This window comes from Ailuropoda melanoleuca, chromosome 10 (genome assembly GCF_002007445.2).
Source record: "Ailuropoda melanoleuca isolate Jingjing chromosome 10, ASM200744v2, whole genome shotgun sequence".
Taxonomy (NCBI): Eukaryota; Metazoa; Chordata; class Mammalia; order Carnivora; family Ursidae; genus Ailuropoda; species Ailuropoda melanoleuca.
Window position 1 is genome coordinate 16,512,052 of NC_048227.1, and position 23,939 is coordinate 16,535,990.

The 23,939-nt window shown below is 57.5% G+C and overlaps 4 protein-coding genes across 6 annotated transcripts in view; all 4 read left to right on the forward strand.

Moving 5' to 3' along the window:
* Nucleotides 1-7: 7 nt before the first annotated feature.
* On the forward strand, nucleotides 8-4,034 carry MAZ (MYC associated zinc finger protein; the record flags this gene model as incomplete). Its single annotated transcript, XM_034670144.1, is given in 5 exon segments — nucleotides 8-52; nucleotides 54-721; nucleotides 1,124-1,187; nucleotides 1,457-1,628; nucleotides 2,945-4,034. Coding segments are annotated over 5 exon segments (1,101 nt in total), but the record flags the coding sequence as incomplete, so codon positions are not given.
* Nucleotides 4,035-5,114: 1,080 nt separating this feature from the next.
* On the forward strand, nucleotides 5,115-8,813 carry PRRT2 (proline rich transmembrane protein 2). 3 transcript variants are annotated; one of them, XM_019808024.2, is made up of 4 exons: nucleotides 5,115-5,250; nucleotides 5,943-6,909; nucleotides 7,273-7,405; nucleotides 7,572-8,813. In XM_019808024.2, the coding sequence occupies exons 2-4, from the start codon at nucleotides 6,007-6,009 to the stop codon at nucleotides 7,580-7,582; spliced, it is 1,047 nt and encodes a 348-aa protein (XP_019663583.1). In that variant the 5' UTR covers nucleotides 5,115-5,250; nucleotides 5,943-6,006; the 3' UTR covers nucleotides 7,583-8,813. The 3 variants fall into 3 exon arrangements, with proteins under 3 accessions (XP_019663583.1, XP_019663582.1, XP_011233166.1); XM_019808023.2 differs by having other exon boundaries at nucleotides 7,273-8,813; XM_011234864.3 differs by lacking the exon at nucleotides 7,572-8,813 and having other exon boundaries at nucleotides 5,943-7,415.
* A 145-nt stretch (nucleotides 8,814-8,958) lies between these two features.
* On the forward strand, nucleotides 8,959-11,921 carry PAGR1 (PAXIP1 associated glutamate rich protein 1). The gene is made up of 3 exons (XM_002927342.4): nucleotides 8,959-9,939; nucleotides 10,098-10,180; nucleotides 11,492-11,921. The coding sequence occupies exons 1-3, from the start codon at nucleotides 9,458-9,460 to the stop codon at nucleotides 11,695-11,697; spliced, it is 771 nt and encodes a 256-aa protein (XP_002927388.2). The 5' UTR covers nucleotides 8,959-9,457; the 3' UTR covers nucleotides 11,698-11,921.
* A 152-nt stretch (nucleotides 11,922-12,073) lies between these two features.
* The window catches only part of MVP (major vault protein), a 22,544-nt gene continuing 10,678 nt past the window's right edge, over nucleotides 12,074-23,939 (forward strand). Inside the window, exons 1-3 of the mRNA XM_011234866.3 lie at nucleotides 12,074-12,436; nucleotides 18,691-18,842; nucleotides 19,032-19,227. Coding sequence (XP_011233168.1) covers nucleotides 18,718-18,842; nucleotides 19,032-19,227 — 321 coding nt within the window. The 5' untranslated portion in view covers nucleotides 12,074-12,436; nucleotides 18,691-18,717. The remainder of the gene's footprint in view (nucleotides 12,437-18,690; nucleotides 18,843-19,031; nucleotides 19,228-23,939) is intronic.

A 23,939-nucleotide genomic window follows, 5' to 3' on the forward strand; every position in this document is an offset into this window, starting at 1 on the left:
CGTCGCTGCTGCGCCCCCGGCCCCGGCCGCCGCCTCCACAGTGGACACAGCGGGCTCTGAAGCAGCCGCCGGCGCCCCCGCCGCCGCCCCCGCCGGTGTCGGCGCCCGCAGCCGAGGCCGCGCCCCCTGTCTCTGCCGCCACCATCGCCGCAGCTGCGGCCACCGCCGTCGTAGCCCCAACCTCGACGGTCGCCGTGGCCCCGGTCGCCTCTGCCTTGGAGAAGAAGACAAAGAGCAAGGGGCCCTACATCTGCGCCCTGTGCGCCAAGGAGTTCAAGAACGGCTACAACCTCCGGAGGCACGAGGCCATCCACACGGGAGCCAAGGCCGGCCGGGTGCCCTCGGGTGCTATGAAGATGCCCACCATGGTGCCCCTGAGCCTCCTGAGCGTGCCCCAGCTGAGCGGAGCCGGCGGGGGAGGGGGAGAAGCGGGTGCGGGCGGCGGAGCGGCCGCCGTGGCCGCGGGTGGCGTGGTGACCACAACCGCCTCGGGAAAGCGCATCCGGAAGAACCACGCCTGTGAGATGTGCGGCAAGGCCTTCCGCGACGTCTACCACCTGAACCGACACAAGCTGTCGCACTCGGACGAGAAGCCGTACCAGTGCCCGGTGTGCCAGCAGCGCTTCAAGCGCAAGGACCGCATGAGCTACCACGTGCGCTCACATGACGGCGCTGTGCACAAGCCCTACAACTGCTCCCACTGTGGCAAGAGCTTCTCCCGGTGTGCACGGGGCCTCGGCCGCCCACTGGGCGGGTGGGGAGGGAGGGACGGCAACGGAGGTGGCCTGGCCTTTGCTGGCGGGGAGGGAGGCGGTTTCTGAGGATGGGGACCGGGAGCCACTCCCCGGGAGGAGGGAGGAAAGCCTCTCCTGGTTACCAGGGAGCAGGGGGTGGTACTTAGCCGAGGAGGTGGGTCCTCCGGTGGTAGGAAGGCTTCGCGTGGGAGGAGGACCAGCCCGCCCCGCGGCAGGGGGAGGGATTTCCTGCCGCTCCAGGACTCCGAAGCTTGGGGCTTGGGCGAAGAAGCAGGTATCCTTGGAAAGGCCGGGTGTGATAAGTTAGGCAGATTTGGGAGCGCGTCCACACCCCCAGGGCCCTAACCCCAACCCCAACGTATTCCCAGGCCGGATCACCTCAACAGTCACGTCAGACAAGTGCACTCCACAGAACGGCCCTTCAAATGTGAGGTAGGAAGCCCGCCTCCTCCTGTCCCGGTTTTCATGATTTTGATCCTCATTGTAGCTGTCTGAGTTCAGCCTCTCAGACCCCCTTTTTCTCTCTTTTGCTTTTTCACTCCATTTTCTCATCCCTTCTTCAAGACCTTGTCATCTCACTCCCATTTCCTACAGATCAAAGATCCCCAAGGCTCTGGTTCCTTTAACCTCTTGCCCCCCTCTCCCCACTCCCCGAAGCTTTAACTCTCCTGACACCCCCCACGCCCCTCCCCCCTCCCCAGAAATGTGAGGCAGCTTTTGCTACGAAGGACCGACTGCGGGCGCACACAGTACGACACGAGGAGAAGGTGCCATGTCATGTGTGTGGCAAGATGCTGAGCTCGGCTTATATTTCGGACCACATGAAGGTGCACAGCCAGGGCCCTCACCATGTCTGTGAGCTCTGCAACAAAGGTACATGCTGAGGGATGCTGGGAGGGCCAGGGACAAAGGGTGGGGATGGAGCCACAGGCCCTTCCACAGATGAGGCTTAAAGGTGCTGTGGCCAAGCGCTCACAGCATCTAGAGCCCTTTAGGAAGCGAACGGAGGAACGTCGGGTCGGCTGAACCGCCTTAAGTTCTAAGAGGTCTTGACTGGAGGAGATGAGCTACCAGAAAGAGTCAGCCTCTGGGGTGGGTTGCTCTGGGCAAGAAGCGGTCGGGAGAGCCAGTTCCCGAGGGTCGGGAGGCAGGGTTTCAGCGGTGCGGCCACCCGCTGTGCTCCCGGGGAGCGGAGGGCGCTGGCAGGGGCTTCACAAGCCCGCGCCCTGCCCCGGTGGCAGAGAAAGCTGCTCTCAAGCAGCTTCGCGCATCCACTGAGTAACTGGGCTGAGACCCACCGGGGCCCTGGAGGGAGGGGACACAGCCGTCTCTGCTGAGGGTCAACTCTTCAGGTGGCTAGAAATCAGTGTCCTGCCCCCGCCCCAAGAGGTTCCCCCTAGCCACGGAAAATAGGTTCTTTGGGTCCCGCGGCTGAGAAGCTGACACCACTCACCCAGGCCCCAAGCTGAGGGAGGCGCTGCGCCCCACCGGCCCCCACAGAGTAGTTGGCCCCAGGTTACCAAGGATGTATGTGGTGGGAGGAGGACAGGGCCATCTGAGGAGGGCGTCCCCAGCCTAGGAGAACAACCCCGTCTCTGGGGTCTCCGCCTGGCTGACCCCCCTGCCCCCCCATCCCAATCCACCCCCCCCCCACTAGGCTTCACCACAGCAGCATACCTGCGCATCCACGCGGTGAAGGACCACGGGCTCCAGGCCCCGCGGGCTGACCGCATCCTGTGCAAGCTGTGCAGCGTGCACTGCAAGACCCCTGCCCAGCTGGCCGGCCACATGCAGACCCATCTGGGGGGGGCCGCCCCCCCTGTCCCGGGAGACGCCCCCCAGCCACAGCCCACCTGCTGAGGGGGACCCCCGCACCCACCAGGCAAGGCGTGGGGCATGGCTGGGGGGGGTGGGATGGGGTGTGTGGGGCGAGGGGGCTCAAAGGGCCCTGTAGGGGAATCTCAGGAAGGCCAGGGACGCCCATCCCCCACTGAAGTTAGGGAGACTTCAGGGGACAGGGAGGGCCCTTCAGGAGAACTGGGAAAGGATGCAGGTGGAAGCCTCCGGGGACCAGACAGGAAGTGAGCAACGGCTGTGTCCCAGGGGAGGCAGTCTGGGAACGAGTCTGGGGATGGGCGAGGCTCTTGCCGATCGGATTGCGCTGTGATCCGGTGTTTCTCCCCTTGCAGGTACCGGTGAGGTCTGTCCTATGGCGGCAGCGGCAGCGGCGGCGGCAGCCGCGGCAGCAGCGGTGGCAGCCCCCCCCACAGCCGTGGGCTCCCTCTCGGGGGCCGAGGGGGTGCCTGTGAGCTCTCAGCCACTTCCCTCTCAGCCCTGGTGAGCTCCAAGTTGGTGGCGGGGAGAGTGGAAAGTGGAGGAAAGTCCCTTGGTACCATCTCCTCTTCCCCTCTCTTCTTACCAACTCCTCGCTACTTCCCCACCAACCAAGGAGCCTCCAGAAGGAAAGGAGGAAGAGATGTTTCTTAGGGGAATTCGCTAGGTTTTAACGATTTGTTTCTCCTGCTCCTCTCTTCTCCCTGTCAGACCTGACCCCACACACACCTGTCCCCTCGGTTGTGTTGAAGCCCCCTGGATAGTGGGCAGGGGTGGCAGAGGACAGGAGCGGCCACTGCCCTCACCCCCTCTCCTCTCTGTAACCCCCTGCCCTTCCAGGGATCTGTGAGCCTTCTCCTTGATGGTCCTTGCTCTCCTCCTTCCATCCCCCCCCCCACTACTGTCTGCTGCCCCTCCCTGGGGAGTTGGTGCTTTTTTTTTTTTTTTCCAGGGGGAGGGAGGAGAGGAAAGAGGGGAATCAAAGATTCTGTCCCAGAGAGGGGCAAAGGTGAGATTGGAGAAGGGGCAGAAGCAGGGAAGGCAAGGGTAGTAGTACCTTCATAAGGTGGGGTTGTTTGGGGTCAGGCCCTAAACATCGTCCTACTTGAGAATCTGTCAGGGGAAAACAAGTCAAGGGGAGCAAAAGAAGGAGCCACTAGGGCCAGAGGCAGGACAAGAGATGGAATTTTAGGGTGCCAGGGTAAACGGGGGGATCCAGGGACTAGAGGTGCTTCCTGGGGGTGGGGGGAATGCAGTCACAGTGTCTCCCCCGTCCCTCTTCCACCCCAGCTCCAGCCCTGGCCTTTTCTTTTCATCCCTCTCCCCCACGACAGAAGCTGTGGCCCTGGCCATGTCATCGTGTTCCTGTGTCCCCTGCATGTTCCCCACCCTTCACCCCCTCCTTTTGCGCGGACCCCATTACAATAAATTTTAAATAAAAACCTGTCTCTGACTTTGGAGTATGGATTGCTCTCCCCAAGCCCCCCCCCCCACTGCCCACCCCCCAAGGCGTTTCTCCCTGGGCCTGTGTGGCTCTGGGGCTCTGGCTCCTCCCCTCGGCAGCGGCAGCACCCGTGGCTGCAGCCCAGATTCAGGGTGGGGCCGGGGCTCCGGTGACTGGAGAGCAGGTTCCAGGACTCCCAGTTCTCCAGGGAATACCCAATCTGGGCAGCCCCAGAATAGCCACTGGAGGTTTGAAGAGGCCTGGGTTAGAAGCCCCAGCAGTTACCAGACACAAATGCTGCTCTCCCCCACTCACACCCATCGCCTGGTGCTCAGACCCCTGCCGAGTACCTGCACAACCCTTAAGGCCCTGAGAGGTGACAGTGGGTGATGGAGCTGCAGAAAGGATGGGGACGTCAGCCCTGGGACTGCGAGCGGTGAGGGTGCCAAGAAAAACTGCGCTCCCCCCCCACCTGCCCCCTTCGCTCTTGGTGTGGTCCATTCAGCGCTTACGGGCTCCGGGGCCCAGCCCCCTCCTGTTCCAGACTGCCCCTGCAGCCTCTGTCCTGGAATTCCCTTTTGAGTCCTGCTCCAGGCACCGGGAGCCTTCCAGCACCCATTTCTGCTGCTGCTTCTTCAGGGGAGAGGGGTTTCCTGTACTGCAGTTTCCCTTTTCTTCGAACCCCACCCTGCTCCTCCTGAGCAGCCTCCCCAAGTTTGCCTCATTTCCCTTCCCCTCTTTCCGCTTGTAGGGGTGCCATCACCGGGTCCCGCCTGTCTCACAGGTCCTGTCTCCTCGCAGACCCCTCTCCGTCTCCCCCAGCCCCCTGCCTCTGCCAGGACCCCCGGTGACCGTTGGCGGGAGGGGCCCGGGGCTTGGGAAGGGGGCACCCCCAAGAAGCGCGCGTGGGAAGGGGCAGGGAGGGGGCGCGAGTGGTTGCCCGGCCGGTTGCCCGGGTAACGCGGGGCCTGGCACGAGTGGCTCCCTTGGGCTGGCCGGGAGGGGCGGGAGGCGAGCGAGGGGCGGGGGCGGTGCGCGGCGGCAGCGGAGCGTAGGGGAGGGGACCTGAGAGGAGCGAGAGGAGGGGACGAGCAGAGGGGAGGGGAGACCCGTCGCCTCCCTCCTTCGCTCGCTGACTCGCTCCCTCCCGGGCTGCGGCTGCTGCAACGGGGCGGCGGTGGCAGCAGCAGCGGGAGCAGTCTAGAAGCCGGCGTCGAGGTGAGACGGGGATGGACAGAGGCTGCGGGGAGGAGTGCGCGGACAGACGGCGGACGCCGGGAGCGCTGCACCGGAATGCGGGCGCCCGGCGGACTGCCTGGTGGTGCTGGGCGCGCCACGCCAATGGGAGGAGGAGGCGCCGGTCCCCCGGGGGCGAGGGAATCCCTGCGAGAGGGGCCGAGAAGGGGCTCAGACGAGAAGCCCAGGTCCCCCGGGGAGGGGCGGGGGCGTCTGCGCCCCAGACGCGCAGTGAGAAAACTGCACCGGCGGGGCGCCCGGGGAGGAAGGGAGGTTGCAGGGGGAGTGGAATGTGAGTGTCGGTCCTCTGCCCAGTGTGCCTGTCTGCCTGTCGGAGTGTACGAGCGTCTGCACAGCTTGTTGATTTCGGGGTACTGGGGCATCTGCTAGGATCGCAGAGGCTGGATCTTGTCGGGCGGACCCAGGAAGGGACCCTGGGAGGGTCCTGTTTACAAAAAGGTTAATCTTCCCAGGGCTCTCCAAGCAGAAGACTTTGAGCAGAACACTCCTCCCCAGGGATGTCCCACCCCAAGGCAAAGGAAACCCCAACTTTTCTTCCTCTCCCCAGAGGCAGCCCGAGGCTGGCCCTAAGACAGGAGCACAGCCCTCTCGAGCTGCAGTGCTGAGAGCCACCTCTTTCCTCCTCACACCAAACCTGTCTCCTCCTCTTTCAGGATTGCTGCTGTCTCTGCTGCTCCAGGCTCTCCCTCGAGATCCTCTCCTCTCTCCCCTCTCAAGATGGCAGCCAGCGGCTCTGAGGGCTCAGAGATGAAGGGGATAGAAGAGGGTCCCCAAACCCAAGGAGAAGGGCCTGGCCATTCTGAAGCCGAAACTGGCCCTCTCCAGGTCCCAACTGGGGTCCCAGATGAGCCAGAGGGCCTGCAGCGGGGCCCAGACATCACTGGGGCCCCTGTGGACTCAGAAGCCAAAGCTGGGCTGGCCCCAGAAACCACAGAGACCCCAACTGGGGCCCCAGAAACAGCCCAGGCCAAAGACCTCAGCTCAAGCCCAGGAGGGGAACCAAATGCCAACCCCAGCCCCGAAGAAGCATGCCAAGAGCCAGCACCCAAACCAGAAGTGAATAAAGAGGTCACTGCAGACCAGGGGTCCGATCTGGGGTCTGCAGCCCCACTTGAGCCAGCCTCAGAGTCTGCTCCCCAGTTGGACCCCCAGTCAGACTCCCAGCCAGACTGCCAGCCAGGTTCCCAGCCCACCCCCAAGTCAGCTCTTCAGCCCGAGCCCCCTACCCAGGAGGACCCCACCCCTGAGGTCCTGACTGAGAATGTGGGGGAAAAGCAAGAGAATGGGGCAGTGGTGCCCCTGCAGGCTGGGGGCGAGGAAGAGGGCCCAGCCCCGCAGCCTCACTCGCCACCCTCCACAAAAACCCACCCAGCCAATGGGGCTCCTCCCCGAGTGCTGCAGCAGCTGGTGGAGGAGGACCGACTAGGAAGGGCTCACAGTGGGCATCCAGGATCTCCCCGAGGTAGCCTGAGCCGCCACCCCAGCTCCCAGCTGGCAGGGTCTGGGGTGGAGGGGGGTGAAGGCAGCCAGAAACCTCGGGACTACATCATCCTCGCCATTCTGTCCTGCTTCTGCCCCATGTGGCCTGTCAACATCGTGGCCTTCGCTTATGCTGTCATGGTGAGCCCCACGGGACCCTGGCCCAGGCCTGCTGTGGCTTCCAGCTTCCTGCCAGCACTGGGACAGAACCCCAGGAGAAGCCCTGCCTTCCCTCTCCTCTCTGCATGGATCTCACTTCCCAAGTCTGGGGCCTTTTCTGGCCTCTCCCTGGGACTTCCCCTTCTGAGCCACCACTGCCCTACCCCTTCAGGTGGGAGGGAGGTGAAGACATGTTTCACACAGCCTTGCTGACCTGTGCCCTCCGCCCCTGCCTCTCCAACCCTCTTTCCCCCTCTAACCACTGTCCCCGGGTCCTGCCTGTCTCCTCTGGACAACTCTTTCACCTGATTCCTGCTGGGCTGCCTTCTCCTGACCTCACCCCAGTCCCGGAACAGCCTGCAGCAGGGGGACGTGGATGGGGCCCAGCGTCTGGGCCGCGTGGCCAAGCTCTTAAGCATCGTGGCGCTGGTAGGGGGGGTCCTCATCATCATCGCCTCCTGCGTCATCAACTTAGGCGGTGAGTGGGGGTCTGGGACAGGCTGGGAGGAATGGAAGGGTTGGCAAGGGCAGCTTTACTAACCCCTGCCCCTGCTCTCTCCTGTCTGTCCTCCCTACTTCTCCTTTGTCTCTCCTTGTCTCTCCCCCCACCGTCTCTGTCTGTCCCTCCCTCTCCTCTCCCACAGTGTATAAGTGAGGGGTTCTGCCCCGCATTCCAAGACTTTTCTTCCTGTTGGGAGCTGCCTTGGGCCCATCTTCCCCTGGGGGGAGCCCAATCGATGGCCCAGGCCCGCACCCATAGGGACCAAGGGAGCCTGAGCGGCCTTGTTTACAGCTTCTTTCCTGCTCCTGCATCCTGCCGGGCTCCTGTGCCAACCGTAGGCCTCTCTTCTCCCTGCACTGTTTCCAACCTCCCTGCACTTCTGCCTGCATCCTTTCCAGCCTCTTGGCCTCCCTATCCCTGCACTTCTGGAAACCTCCCTGCACTTCTGGAAATCTCCCTGACCTGAACGTCTCCCAAACTCTCTCTGCTCTCAGCCTCCCTGCATCGATCCCAGCCTCCCTGCACTCCCTCCTCCCAACTTCCCCAATTCCTTGCACCTCAGCCCCGGTGTCCCCCTTTCAACTTTCACTGTCTTGGCATCTTCCCCCATTCCTTTCTTCCTTCTCCCCTTTATCATCTCCCCTTCCCCCTCCACACCCTCTGCCCCCTTCCTCTTCCTGCCTCCTCTCCCCTCAGGATCCTCTCCTCCTCCCTCCTGCTACCGTCTTCTCTGCAAAAACTCCAGCACTTAGATCAGGCTGGGGGAGGGGAGCGGTGTCAGGGGAGGGCTCCTCAGCCCGGGTTACGACTATTTTCTGTTGGGACCACCCAGGTCCTGACGCCCCCAGGGCGCCTCTGGGTCGCAGAGCTGGCAAGCCAGGCCTTGTCTGGGGACTTGTGCGGGGTGTCGTGCACTGTTGCTAGCTCTGTTCTGAGCATGCACCTGGGAGGAGGAAGGGCGCGGCTGTTGACCCTTTCTGATCAGCTGACCTGCCCCACCTGGGCTTTTAAACCGCTCGGCGAGTTTCTTAAAGGCGTCGGGGCTGGGGTCATTCACGGGCTTTGTAACGGAAGAACCCCGAAATAGGACCAAAGCTCCCAGATGCAGGGAGCGAGGGAGGGGCGGGGAGCTCTATAATTATTTTCCAAGAGGACGAGGGAGGTTTGTTGCACGCGACGGTCCGCTAGGGAGGCGGGGACCGAGCTACGACGCTGTTCGGAGTTGGCGGGTTTTGTTTTCTTAAAAAAAAAAAAAAAAGGCGTGTGGGGGGGAAACAAAGTCTTAAAAAAAAAAAAGGGATACATCAAACAGATTCTCCGTTTTTGTATGCCGGATGCTGCATGAGTCTGAAACACCAATAAACGGACACTGCATGAGACTCGCCTCCAGCCTCAGTTGGTCCTTACGTCTGTCCGCCGCCGGGGCCCGCGGTAGTGCCCTCTTTCGGGCAGAACCGCCTAGATTTATGCGCATGTGCCACCTCGGTGGCCATCTTTACTGTGGGCCGAAGCCAATTGTGCCCGAGCCTACCTGCGCATGTGCAATCCTCCCCTGCTTTCCTTTTCCAAGTAGCTTTGGCTAGAGCGGAGCCTTCCGCGCCATTTCTGTGCGCCTGCGTACTGTGACCCTGCGCAGCCCGGGAGGCGGGTCTTAGTTCCAGGTGCGTACGGCGGCTGAGGCGGCTGACCCGCGAGGTGTGGGGAGAGAGCGCCGGCTCCAGGTGTGGAGAGGGGCGGTGTGAAGGCGAGAAGAGCGGCTCCGCCCCTCTGCGGCCCAGAAAGTGGTTTCCGCTGGTCCCTGGGAGTCTTGGAGTACCGTATCTGGATCCGTGGGGCGGGGTCCTTGGAGGGGACTCAGCGCCCCCTCCTGGGAACCGGCGGTCTCGTCGCTGGGACCGCTGTTGGAACCTGATTGGTCGGGGACAATCCCCTAGGGAGCCCAATCCCTTGGGGGAGGGGGGCGGGAGACCCCCCTGGCTTAGTACTCCTGCGTCTACTATCATCGCAGGGCCCCTCCCCTAGTAGTCTATGTCCCTTGTTCGTGGTCATGGAGACATTTCGGCCCCCACGGCGGCTCCTCTGTCTGAAGAAGGGGAAGTGACCTCTGGCCTCCAGGCTCTGGCCGTGGAGGATACTGGAGGCTCCTCTGCTTCGGCCAATAAAGCCGAGGAAGAGGGGGAAGGAGGCCGGGAGGAGACCGAGCATGAGAGGTCCGGGGCCGAGGAGGTGCAGGGAGAAGCCCCCAGCGCTGAAGGGGAAGAGCATGCCAAGGGAGAACCCGAAGACTGGTGCGTGCCCTGCAGCGATGAGGAGATGGAGCTCCCCTCGGATGGGCAGGCCTGGATGCCTCCCCCCTCGGAAATCCTGCGGCTCTATGAACTTCTGGCTGCCCACGGTACCCTAGAGCTTCAGGCTGAGATCCTGCCCCGCCGGCCACCCACGCCTGAGGCCCAGAGTGAAGAGGAGAGATCCGATGAGGAGCCTGAGGCCAAAGAGGAGGAAGAGGAAAAGTGAGGGCACACCTTTCCACCTTGTTCCTGGGGCTTGCTCCCTTGGTGCCAGGAGGAAATTGAGGAGGGGAGGTGGGACCCTGGAGCATGGAAAGTGGAGGGATGCAATGGGGAGGGGAGACCACCCTCACCCTTCACTCTCTTTCCACCTGTCCCAGACCACACATGCCTACAGAATTTGACTTTGACGATGAGCCAATGACACCAAAGGACTCCCTGATTGACCGGAGACGCACCCCAGGTACAGACAAAGGGGGAGAGGAAGGGGGAGGTGAGGATGTCTACTCCCACTGACCTAAAAGGTCACTCCCTAAAAGAGGCCAATGCTTGGTGCTTTGGTTGCTATGCGACTTGTAACTGTCGGGAGAGAGCATCGATTCTAACAGCTTGGAGAGGTACCTGGTTTTCCTTTACGAGACTTTCACAGATGATTCTGTCTTCGTTCCCATTCCTTTTATCTCCACCTACCTAGAAGTTCACATCTTCCTGCTCATTCATTGTTATCTAGATCCTCATTCCTGTACTACTGTGTACGTCTCGTCTCGTAATCTGACCGGATTTCACACCCCATGTGCCTTCCTGGAATTTACCCTGGAGCCATTCTTGATTTCTCTTTCTCTTATCCCAGCATTCAAGCTAGCGCCAGGTCCTGTTAGCTCTGCCTCCACATTTCCAAGCTCATCTGCTACTCTCCACCTTCAACACCGCATCCTCATCCAAGCCGTCATTTCTTGCTGTTTTATTTTTTTTAGAGAGGGCAAGCCTGCGCACCCCATGGGGGGGGCAGGGGAGGCAGAGGGAGAGAGAAAATCTTAAGCATAAGCAGGCTCCACTCCCAGCATAGAGCCCAACTTGAGTCTCGATCTCAGGACCCCGAGATCACCACTGGAGCCGAAATCAAGAGTCGGAAGCCCAACCGACTGACCCACCCACGTGCCCCAAGTCGTCATCTCTTTTGCCTGGATATTTGTGGTGGCTCCTGACTGGTCTCCCTGCTTCCATTCTCAGCAACCAGAATGATCCTTTCAAAATATAAATCATGTCACTACTCTGTTTTAAAATTCTCCAAAGGATTCTGTTGTTGGGGGAAAGAGCATGTCAAGAGAGAATCCAAACACCACTACTTCCCCTGGCTGCCTGGGCCCCCAAGGTTTCCAGACATTTATTTCCATTTAAACTAAGAGATCCAAACCCCTCATCATGGCCTCTACGTCATTTCTTCAACCACATCTTTCTGTCTCCCGGACACCCCGCAGCTCTGTATACTCTTCTTTGAACAGACCTCCCTGTTCCTGCCCCCAGGGCCTTTGCACTTGCTTTCCCCCCTGCCTGGATATCTTTACCCTGGTCCTCACATTACTAGTCCCTTCTCATAGTTCAGACTTTGACTGCTTACCCCATCTGAGGCCCAACCCCAAACCTCAGGGCCTCCATGACAGAGGCCTGGAAATCTGTATGTTTAATGAGCCCCCCAAGTAATTAGTAACATCTAGGCAGATCTGGTACACAGCACCTCACTCCCATCCACTTTTCTTACCTTCCTTCTCTCCAGGAAGCTCCACCCGGAGCCAGAAACGGGAGGCCCGCCTGGACAAGGTTCTGTCCGACATGAAGCGGCACAAGAAGCTGGAGGAGCAGATCCTTCGTACTGGCAGGGACCTCTTCAGCCTGGACTCAGAGGACCCCAGCCCCGCCAGCCCCCCACTGCGGTCCTCAGGGAGCACTCTCTTCCCCTTCCCCCGGCAGCGGAAATACTGAGTGCTGCTGCTGCCCTTAGGGTGCAGAACATATGCCTTCTGGGCCCCCCTTCCCTAACCCGGGGGGCTGGGACACGGGGCAAGAGGAGAGAGACTCTTAAGCGCCCACCACTGCCCCTTGCCAGAAGGAGAATGTGTGTGTGCCTATTTATGCTTTCTGTTGAACATCTCTTTGGAGACTTGGGCTGAATTTTCTGAATCTAAAATAAAAAAACTGCAAAGTTATCTTTTCTTAGAGGGTGAGCTGCAGCAAAGCCCAGCCAGTTTTGCGGAGTGGCAGGATCGCAGTCACCCAGATGGAGAAGTTGAAATGAAAGACACGTGGGCCAGAGGCGCACTCAGCACCTTCCCCCCTCCCCCCCTCAGTCTCAGGTCCTGTGACCCTTTCCCCAGTCTCATTCCAGCGCGGCCAGCTGGCTCTGAGGCGGGAGCTTCCGGAGGGCTGAAAGAGCTGCAGTACCTTCAGCTGTGCAGAAGCCGCCCAGAGGAGAAACGCCGAGAACCAGCTGTGAGGGCCCTTTAAATGGCCAAGCCCCACCCCCGAGCCTGCCCTGCCTGCCCTGCCGGGAAGTGATCCCTGGGGCTGGGCCACGGAGCTTCCCCCATCCGAGGGGTCTGTGGCTGCGGGCACACTTCCTGGGTGTCCACACCGCTCCCAACGCCCCCAAACCGCTGGTGGGGCCTTGGGTCCCTCCAGGCTCTCCGAGCCCCGTCCTGCCTGCTTGCTTCTGCCGGGGCAGGTAAGACCTCTCAGCCCGAGGAGGAAGAAGGTGGGTGGGGGTTACCCCTGGGAGGTTTTGCTTTCCTCGTCGGATTTTTTTTTTTCTTTCTGTGTTTTGAAGTAAAGGTAGGTCAACTTGTTACTTGCCAACACTCCCGGACCCCCCCAAAAGCTCAGGCCTCTCGACTTCAGGTTCCCATATCAGAAGTAAGGGCAGAGGAAACTTGGGGCCATTCAGACTGCCTCCTGGGTCCCTGCTGCCTCCCCCTGGGTACCTGGGCTCTGGCCTGTCCTCTTGAGCTTTTGGGATGTGATTCCTGCCCCCCCCTTCAGTCCTTCCTCTCTGCCAAATATTGGGGCTTTTCTATCGCCTCACTTAAGGCTATGCCAACTGTGGGGGGGCCTTGTGGACCCTGTGGGAAGTGGTCAGCAAAGCAATCTTAAGGTGGGCTTGACTTCTAGAAGGCGTGGAGGTTGGTGAGCGAGGCTCTTTGCTTCTTTGGGAGGGTAACATGAAGGAATGCAAGACTCTTTTGGGCCCTAGAAATCTTAGGGCTGGCCCTTGGGAGTGAAGTTTGGAGGGGTGGGGGATGGTGGTTGAGGCAGATTCCCTGTGTTGTCTGCTCCCTGCCCTAGGCCAACCCTGGGTTGTGAGGAGAAAGCTGGTTGTTACATGCGTGCCAGCCAGCGTGCTCCCTGCGAATCCCTGCCCGTTTCCGCCCTTGGCACCCAGGGCGCCCAGCCTGACCCGGGGTGAAGCTCTCTGGGCGGGGCAGCTCTCCAGAGGCAGGAGCTGGTAGAGAAGCCACCTTGAGGGGATGGCCCAGGGACAGCGTGAGGGCTCCAAGATAACTCGGGCCTTCTCTGTGGATGGAGGCTGCCCCCCCCCCGCCCCATCCCTTGCAGAAAATGCTCATCTGTGAATGCCTGTCTCCTAGAGAATATTCAGCCCTACCCAGATCAGGAGTCCTCCTTTTGTTTTCAGAATCTTACCTTTCTGCCTGAGAAGCCAGGCTGCTTCCTGGTTCGGGAGCTCTGGAGCCAGGGTTAGGGGAGGAATTCTGACCCTGTCCTCGGATCATTGTGTGGTCCCGAGCAAAGTTCCTTAACTTCTAGGATCAGATGAATCAATTAAGGGTGCTTAACACAACACCTGGCACCATTTAAGTCCTTAGTAAGCGGGAGCTGTTTATCTAGGGGCTCTTGCCAAAGCTACACGTTCTGGAGTCTGTCCACCAGAGCTGGCGGCGCGGGGCTGGGCGAGGCCTGGGAACCAGCATGAGCAGGAGGGACGCTCTCAGCTAGGTCCTGTGATGGAGCGAGTTTAGAAAACACTGATCTGAATCAGGACTCTGAAGCCTGGTTCCTGGGTCACTTCTCAGCTAGGCAATCTTTGCCTTCTGTGATGAGCATTGATTGCCAGCATCCAGGGGGCAGGTTGAAGGTAGGGCAAGGAGCCTTCTGAGCTGGCAGAACTGTGCTGTCCCCAGTGAAGCCACCAAGCTTCTCCTGCCACAAGGTAGCTGGACTAGAGCGCAAAGAAGAAAGGAGCTCTTCCTCTTTCCTAGGAAGAAGAGTTCCTGAAACTTTGCTCTTAAACATGATTGCTGTGAGACAAAGTCTCAAAAATTTCCCCTCTAGTCCCCCAAAGCTGGAAATAATTTCTCTAAACTAAGGCGGTGTATAAGCTTCTGTGCAGTCCCTGAGTAATGGGACTCCTGCATGCTCCAGACAAAGTCTAGAATGTTTACAATCAGGGAGACTGCAGAGATGAGCCCGTGTTTATGCCGAGCGTCGTGTACATTTTCCTAAACCTGAGCTTGATAGAGCTGATGGTGGCAGGCTGAGTCCCCGGCCTCCCCTGCACCTTCTGGCCTGCTTGGGGCAGGGGCTGGTGTTGGCCAGGGGGCTGGAGGAGAATAACCCAGTGCCCCGGCCCTGAGGAGCAGCCTAATCTGAGCTCCTCCGGATTCTCTCTCCTCCCAGCCACGCTTTGAACTCCCCGGCACTAGAGACCTCCTGTGGCCGCTTATCTCTCCAGCCCAGGAAATAGTCCCTCTTCTTTCCACTTCTCAGTCTAGGAGACTCAGACTCAGGCTCAGCTAGCAAGTGGCCCAGGATCAGGACTGAGCTCATCCTTGCTAGGCATTAGGGTCTGTGTGAGAGCTTTTAAATATGGCAGTGCTCGGGCCCCGGGGTGGCTCAGTCTGTTGAACATCCAACTCTTTTTTTAAAAAGATACATTTTATTTTAGAGGGAGAGAGCACGTGGGGGTGGCGGGGAAGGGGGAAGGAGTAGGGGCTGGTGGGGAGAGAATCTCAAGCAGATGCCACACTGAGCATTGAGCCCGATGCAGTGCCCCATGTCACGACCCTAAAATCAACAGTCAGCTGCTTAACCGATGGAGTGACCCAGGCGCCCCTAGCATCCAGCGCAGTCTTCACTTAGGTCCTGATCTTAGTGTCGGGAGTTGAAGCCCTGTGTTGGGCTCCACGCTGGGTGCAGAGCCTACTGGGGGGGATGCAGGGGGGGTGGGAGGCAATGCTTGCACCCACCCCAGGCCCCTGATGTCAGAATCCCCCAGGGATCAGTGGTTTTCAAAGACCTCCAGGTGATTCTCAGATACAGCCAGGGCTGAGAGTGGCTGCAATTCAGCAGCTCTGGAGTGAGGCCCGAGAAGCCCCCTCACTAACACGCTTCAGACAATGCCAGACGCTGCTCGAAGCTGACCAGCGCACAGGCAGAAATAAGAAAGCTGGTCCTTGGGGCGCCTGCTCTTGGAGTCCCAGCGCCAGGCACTCACAGTTGACCCCGAAGATCTCTGACCAGTACTGACCAAAGCAACTCATGAAGTTTTGCTGTAGTGTTAAGTTTCCGTTTGAGCCAAGACACTGGTCGAGAACCCCCTCTTGCCTCGAGGATGAACCCCACTTCTGCCTATAGCTTGTTGCGTTCTCTGCCCCGCCACCCGTTACTTTCCTCTTTTCTTCGTGGGTGTGGTGCGGTGCCCGAGACTTTGGGCAAAAGTTGACTGGCTCTTGCAGGAGCCTTGAGGGAAGTGTGGTTGGGCAAAGCTGGCCATGTGCCCGGAAAGCAGACGAGGGGGCAGATCCTGGAAGCAGGCACCGAAGGGAGGCCTGGGTGGATTTGGAGTATGGGGGCCAAACCCAGGCGCTGGGCAGGAACTTCCAAAGATCAGCACAGTCCTTGACCGGTGTTTTTCAAGGGTCCTGATCTATTGGGAAGAAAATGTTCTGACTGTACCTATCGTCTGGTAGACCCCAAAAGTCTAAATCTGGGACTTGTCACACACATGTTGCCTGAGTCGGTGGTTTCCCTGGTTCCCTAGAGAGGCCTTACTTCGAGGCTCCCTTTGCAGATGACAAAATGAAAAGAGCAAAGTCTCTTGGGTGAGGAGCAGGTGGTCCGGGTGGAAGGCACAGCTGTCGGGCCTGGTACTGAAGGCCTTGGCTTTGACACGAGGCCGAAGCCCAGGCAGACCAGCTAGAAGGATGATTCTCAGCTGACTCACTGAGCTGGGCGAGGCTCTCAGGCCCCCTGACTGGGCCCAGCTGGGGTGACAGATGGCGGAGAGGCCTTAGCCATAGGGAGTGGGGGATTGTCCAAAAAGGAGTCATTGGAGGCTGCTCCTGGGGCCTGCTTTCCAGCCCTGCATGGCCTTCTAGAGTTCAAATCTTCCCTGGGGGGCCTCATGGAGCCCTGTCCACACCTCCGTTTATAGCCCTAGCCCTTCCTCTCCCCCATCTGGCTTCCTGGCCAGGCTTCTACCCTGCAGAGAACTTGGCAAAGAAGCAGCTGGAAGAGGCTTCACTTGGCCATCAGATCCCCCTTCTTTGCTATTCTTCTAGCCCCACAGCTGGGGTGACAGGAGACTCACCACCTTTCTGACCAGTCAACAAGCGGGGGGTGGGGGGAGTTGGTTAAGGCCAGGTGGTACAGGGAGCTTCTGGTGCTAGGCCACATCCCCTGATAAGAGAGCTGGGCTGCACGCTCCTTCTGCCTCAGCAGTAAGCCCTGTCGTGCTTCTGAAGAGCCGGGCTCCGTTCCAACTACTTTATAATGACCTCAGCCCTCCTAACTCGGTTAGATGCCCTATCCATTCTCAGTGTGTGGACCTGGGAAATGGGTAGAGGGAGGGCAACGGGCTTGTCCGAGGTTACCCATTCAGTAAGGGATCCTGGGGGCTCGTCAGGGGCTTCATCAGGGAGCAGCTTCAGAAGCACAGCTGGGAGGGACTGGGCAGCAGAGAGGAAGGAACAGGAAGGTCCAGGTGAGAGTAGGGAGGAGAACTGATCCAGGAAAGCGGAAAGCCAGCCCCTGTATTTTCAAACCCTACCTGAACACAACAGAAGGGGGAGCTCTGACGTTAGAAAAGCCACTCCTACAAGTTAAGGGAAATGAACATCCCATAAAAAGAAGCCACAGAAAAGTATCAAGGTCAAATCCCATCAAAGTTGCGAGAGAGAGCCCAGGAGAACATTCCTTTGTGGAAAAGCGTACCAGGAAAAGGGGTCAAAACTGTAACCTTTCAAAATGAGGTAAGACATTAAGGTAATGGTACAAGGCAGGAAATCAGAACTGTAAAGGGGGGGGGCAGTCTGGCTGATTCCGGCCCCTAACCACTGCCTCTTGCTGCCCCAGGAGAGGGACGGGACCAGCCATTCCATCGGGATTCTCATCCCAGTGATACCACTGATTTGCTGGGTGGCCCTGAATGATTCATAGTCCCTATCTGGAGTTCCACCCCTTCGAGCTATGCTGTAACCTGGGATCAACCAGCCTTATTCGGCCACCTTCATTAAAATCTAGTATTTTGTTCCTCACCCTAGTCACACTGCAAGTATTCAGTGGCTACACGTGGCCAGCCCAAGGAGCATGGGGTTAGAAGATGTCCCTGGTTAGAGAAAGTTCTCTTGGGTGATGCTGTGGTAGAGGGCTTTAAGCAGAAGCCCAGCAGGTGATGTGAGTGCAGTGACCCAGGTGTAGGACAGCAGGGACAACAGGTGGGGACTGGGGTAGGCAGGGAAGCCCGTGTCCCATCCAAAGGGGGCAGCTGCGACTTGGCTCTATCCAGGTCTGCTAGGCGGGGACAGAGGGTGTGGCCCTAATTCTTCAGGAGAAGCAGCAGTCAGGAGTCTGTGGAAACTCATAATTGCTAAACCAGAAGAAGACATTTTACAGATGGTGTGAACAGAGCAAAACGCTTGGGCCTTGCCTCGGTCCTGTGATTCTGTGGTCTTTGCCTGTTTCTCCCGTGGCCAGCCACTCCCTCCTCGCTTCCCCTTTCCTCACTCAAGTTGGAAGTTGGACGAATGGTGGAATAGAGGAGATGTCCCTTCTTTCTGGTGGTGGCTTCAAAAATGTCTGACCAGAGTCTCTGAGGACAAGGCTTTGAGTCCCCTAGCAAACTTGGTTCCCCTTATGTGACTCCAAGGGATAGGTTGTCCAAAGTCCAAGGCATGCTGGAGGGAGGGATGGGGTGTAGGAGCCACCTTCCTGAACAGGCCAGGCATGGATTGGAGCCACCCAGGATTCAGAAGCAGGTAGGATGAGGGTAGGGGGGGTATGTACTGCTTTCTTCTCTTCCCCTTCCCACCCCGACCCACAGCTGCAGGAAACCAAGAGTGGCAACAGACCAGTGAGAACTGGGGAGGAAAGGACTAGAATAATTTGGTGTTTCTAATCCAGTTGATTCTATGCAGTGCCTGTTCCACCAGGAATCGCTCCCTTGAGAGTACCCATGTCTGAACACTTCATCCCAGATTGCTTAAAACGCGCACGCATGTGTGTGTGCGCAAAGATCGTGTAAATATTGGTCTGTGGGCTAACATTTCAATACAGCTGGGGCCTTGCGATCCCCTCAAATGAAGGAACCTGAATCCTGGGAGCCAGGGAGCTCCTCAGAGCCGCTGCCCCCCGCTGTGCCAGGAAAGGCCACTGCACCTCCCGAGTTCTGATCTCAAGCCCCTTCACATGCTGCAGGCAGCTTGGGAAGGGGAAAGAATAGGCAGGGACCCCTGGGCTTCTGTGCTTATCCGTGTCAAGCAGTTCTCGGCAGGGGTCTGGATGCGCTGTGTTGCTCTGAGTGGGGAGAAGGAAGAGGCCGGCGTGGGATGGTACGGTGTGAAATGACATAGACCGGAGGAGGAAGGCCCATTTTTCCATCCCCGGCCGGGCCTCAGGCTCACGCCTGCCTTTGCCAGGCCCCCCCTGTGCTCATCCTGTTGTATCCACTCCCCACCTGTCTGCCAGCCTGCTGCCCTGGCCCCAGCAGTCACCATGGCAACCGAAGAGTCCATCATCCGCATCCCCCCATACCACTACATCCACGTGCTAGACCAGAACAGCAACGTGTCCCGCGTGGAGGTCGGCCCAAAGACTTATATCCGGCAGGACAATGAGAGGTGGGTGCTGGGACCGGGCCGTGGGGTACCTGCTCGTCTGGCTGGCGTGACCGTCTGTCCCCTTCCTGTCCCCAGGCAGGGTTGGCCCTGGTGTGGGTGATGGGGAGCTTTCTCTACCGGTCACGGTCCCCTTCAGAAGTGGGAACAGGGCCTCCCTGGGTCCTCACACTGCTTCTCCCACTCCAACAGGGTCCTGTTTGCCCCCTTGCGCATGGTGACTGTCCCCCCACGCCACTATTGCACAGTGGCCAACCCCGTGTCCCGGGATCCCCAGGGCGCCGTGCTGTTCGACGTCACAGGGCAAGTACGGCTCCGCCACGCCGACCTAGAGATCCGGCTGACCCAGGACCCCTTCCCCCTGTACCCGGGGGAAGTGCTGGAAAAGGTACCTGGCTGGCTTCCCCCACGGCCATTCGACCTTGTCCCGGGGCTCTGCACTGCCTTCCGGAGGGAAACCCACTGGGGCTGTGGGAGGGGGCAGGGGACACCTGGCGGCTCTCACCAAGGACCGAGTTCTTGCTTCGTCCCACAGGCCCACAACAGACTTGCCCCTGCTTTCAGAGCTGTCAGCCCATCTCCCCACCTGACCTTCCAGGCTCCAGAACCTGCGAGAACCTCTTGACCAGTCTGGTGCTCAGTGACTTTGCCAAGAGGAAGCATCCCGTTCACTCAAACAGTGCCAGACCCTGGTGGGCGGTGGCCCGCGGTGGTGGGCAAGACGAGGTCCAGGCTCCCACGCCAGTGACTGCCCCTCAGGCCTGCGCTGCTGGCCAGGCCCTTGGCCGCGCTTGCCCTTAGCAAGTGGGCCTCTGCCTTTACGTCCCTAACTGTTCTTCTGCCCTCACCTCCTTGCCAGTTCATACTGGTTTACTCTGGGCGCCTCTACTAACGGGTGCTTCTTGATCCCGGAAGCTTCCTGGCAACACTAAGGGAGTTAGAGACCTTCCTGCCCACTTAGTGGCAGCCCCTTGGGGAGAGGAGTGGGTGCTGCGAGTAGAGCTAGAAAGTGCTGGCGAGTAATGAGAATGTTAACCCTTGAGGAATCTGAGTGAGGCGTCTGGGAGTTCTTTGTACTATTCTTGCAACTTCTGTGTAAGTCTGGAACTGTCAAAAGCTAAAAAACCTTAGGTCCTACCTCTGCTCAGCTCAGGGCCCCTCTGGGTTGGGAGGTGTGTGTGTGTTCGTGTGTGTGTGTGTTCGTGTGTGTGCATGTGTGTGTGTTCATGTGTGTGTGTGTGTGTGTGTGTTTGTTTTCGGTCATCAACACCAGTGTTTAAGCTCCCTAGGATCCCCAGCCCACCGCTGCTCATTCTCACACCCCACGTCCTCTAGGCCAGGAGGGCAGGGCCTCTCCCTCCTCAGAGCCCAGTGCCGTGGAGACACTCCCTTTCTACCCACCATTCCACTCTTGCCCCTCTCTGCCCATATAGCTTCTCTCCGGGTCTTCACTGAGGTGGCCGCTGGCTCTGGCCTCCTTCCCCCTCCCCTTTTGACTCCTGGAGCCTCACTAATGTCCTTGTGATGACCCCATCAATGACTTGGCCTTCTTGACCTCAACTCTGACCCTGGCCTCTTCCATTTGCTTCAGCCCCTCCCAGTGTCCTGTCCACTGAGGACGTGGTGATGTTCCCGCTCTGGCCACCTTGGCAATTCAACCCGAACCTCCTCACCGGCAGCCTCCCTTTCCTGGGCCTCCTGGGCCCTTATGGCCCCTCGGGGCTTTTCTTCCTGGTCTCTCTCTGCTACTCCAACTGGAGCATATTGTTTTAACAGTCTCTTGTGTGCAGGACCCATGGCAAAGCCTGGTCCTGGCTCGGTGTGGCCCCCGCCTGTCCTTTCTGTTCTCAAACTCTGGAGGGATTTCCCGGCAGTGGGGACAGATCCCCCAAGACGACAGGATCACAAGTCGCTGTTGGGTTAGGCAGTTCATTCCAACCCAAGCCCTGTTCAGTGGTTCTCTTCCTTCCTAACCAGCCTTCTCTCTACTTCTCTCTGCGTGCCTCTAAATATTTATCTTTTTCAACTCTCTTCCTATTTTATGTCTTCTCACTCTTACACAAATTCCTCATATACTTAGGAGTCAAGGCCATCTGGCAGGACCGGAGTCTGTGTCCCCTTCACTTTTCTCTACCTGCTGCAGCCTCCCATCAGCTGGGCCCGGGAACCCAGCTCATCATTCTGTATTTTTTTTTTTTAAATCCCAGTGTAATTATCATACAGTATTATATAATGACTCAACAATTCCATGCGTGACTCAGTGCTCCTCACAGTAAGTGGACTCTTAATCCCCTTTACCTAATTTCCCCATCCCCCCTCCCTCCCCTCCCTTTCCGGTGACCATCAGTTCTCTATAGTGAAGAGTCTGTTTTTTTTTTCCTTTATTAATTTGTTAAATTCCACATATAAGTGAAATCATAGGGCATTTGTCTTTCTCTGACTTATTTTGTTTAGAATGATACTCTCTAGGTCCACCCACATCATTGCAAATGGCAAGATTTCATTCTTTTTTATGGCTGAGTAATATTCCATTGTATATATGTATCCTGTCTTCTTTATCCATTCCTTTATTGGTGGACACTTGGGTTGCCTCCATAATTTGGCTTTTGCAAATAATGCTGTAAGAAACATTGGGGTGCACATATCCTTTCGAATGAGTGTTTTCATATTGTTTGGGTGAATACCCAGTAGTGTGATTACTGGATCACAGGGCAGTCCTGGGTTTAATTTTTTGAGGACCCTCCATACTGTTTTCCGGAGCGGCCGAACCAGTTTGCATTCCCACCCACAGTGCGCGAGCGGTCCTTTTTCTCCACACCTTTGCCAGCATTTACTGTCTCTTGTGTTTTTGATGTCAGCCATTCTGACGTGAAGTGATCTCTCATTGTGGTTTTGATTTGCATTTCCCTGATGGTGAGTGACGTTGAGCAACTTTTCATGAGTTTGTTGGCCATCTGTGTGTCTTCCTTGGGGAAATGTCTGTCATGTCTTCTGCCCATTTTTAATTAGGTTACTACCTGGTGTTGAGTTGCGTAAGTTCTTTATATATTTTGGATGTCAGATGTCCAGTGCGTTGTCTTTTAGTTTTGTTGGTGGTTTCTTTGTTGTGCCAAAGTGTTTTATTTTGATGTAGTCCCAGTGGGTTATTTTTGCTTTTTTTTTTTTTTTTTTTTGTCTTGCCTCAGAACCCATCTAGAAAAATGTTGCTACAGCCAATATCAGAGACATTACGGTCTGTGTCCTCTTTTAGGGTTGTTATGGTTTCAGGTCTCCTATTTAGGTCCTTAATCCATTTTGAGCTAATTTTTGTGTAAGAAAGTGGTCCAGTTTCATTCTTTTGCGTGTTGCTGTCCGGTTTTCCCAACACCATCTGTTGAAAAGACTTTTTCCCATTGCATATTCTGGCCTCCTTCGTCGAAGATTCATTGACCATATAATTATGGCCTTATTTCTGGGCTCTCTCTTCTGTGTCATGGATCTATGTGTCTGTTTTGGTGCCGGTACCATATTGTTCTGATCACTACAGCTCTTACGAGAGCCGGGCTCTTTCCTAGGACCCCGGGATCATGACCCGAGCCAAAGCCAGACGCTTAACAGACTGAGCCACCCAGGCGCCTCTGCCACTGTATTTTGAATGAGCGTCTGCGTGTTGCTGCACAAGTCCTGCTTGTCATAGGGGACTTCATGCGATGTACGCAAGCTCAGCCATTCTCCTCTTGAGTTTCTTTTAGGGTGTTTCCAATTTATAAGGAAAACCAGTTTTGCCATGAATGTACTTGGCTGTGTGTCCTAGTGCATGCTAAGGTTTGCTGCTTTTCAAGAGTTAGAAGATATTGGGGGGTCTGGCTGGCTCAGCCTGTAGGACTTGACCTGGATCTCAGGGTCATGAGTTCAAACCCTGCGTTGGGTATGGAGCCTACTTAAAATTCAAAACAAAACAAAACAAAAACTATTTAAGAATTGCCGGATCCCAGGATATGCACACTAAATACTAAAAGCGTGAACCTTTGAGTGGCCCTGTAGAAACCCAGTTTCTAGCTATTGATTGCTTTTTCTTTACTTTCTTACGTACTCTGATAACTCCTTGTACTTGACGTCCTCTGCCCCATTTCCTTATAAGCCCCTGCATCTGGCCCCCGCCCCCACGTCCCCCAAGCTTGCTTTGGCAAAGCCCTAAGGCCTCCTAACTGCCGCCCCGGGGGCCATTCTGTGTCTTATGGACCTTCTTAGCCACAACCATTGTCGACCTGCCCTCTTATTAAAACTCGTCTTTCTCTTTTTTTTTTTTCCCCCCCTCCCACCTCACCCCTGCTAAAACTTGTCTTCCTGTTTGACTCTATGGATGTCTCTTTCTTCTTAGATGTCTCCTGCCTCCTCCCCTGTCCCCTCTGCCTTCAAATTCTGTCCCGAACTTCCTGCGTGCCCCCTCGTGCCCTCTCGGCCTTGAGCCCTCGGTCGAGCTTGGAGACACTAAGCCCAGTACCATCGCTGGGAGCTGCCCAGCTGCGAGCCCCTAGCTGCCTGTAGAAAGTTCTTTCCTGGATGTCCCACAGCCACCTCCTCCTGGACATGCAAACCTGCCAGTCCCCCCCGCAGGACTGCCCTATGATCCAGTAATCACATTACTGGGTATTCTCCCACATTCCCAGTTTTACGTGATGATACTGCTGGGTACCCAGTCAGGAGCTGGGAGCCTGCAGGGGTGTGGGCGATGAACTGGGAGGAGACAGAGGTGGCAGCTGGAGGCCAGTTAAGACCTTTCCATTGTTCAGGTGAGAAATGTTGGGGAATGGCAGCTGTGGATAAAGGCAGACATAGCTTTCAATGGAACAGGTGGGAAGTGATGATAGAGGAGATGGGGGAGGTGACAACCCGCTGGCCGACATGCTCCTTCCAGAATGTGCACCGTTTCCTCCCCTTCCCACATCTTTGTATCAGAAGCGAGTTCTTCCTTTGAACCCCAGGTCAAATGCCACTTCCAGAGGGCCTTTCCTAATTTCCTTTGAACTTTTGCAACCTCTCCCTCGCCTTCTCTCTCTCTCTCTCTCTCTCGCCTTTTCTCTCTCTCTCTCTCTCTCTCTCGCCTTCTCTCTCTCTCTC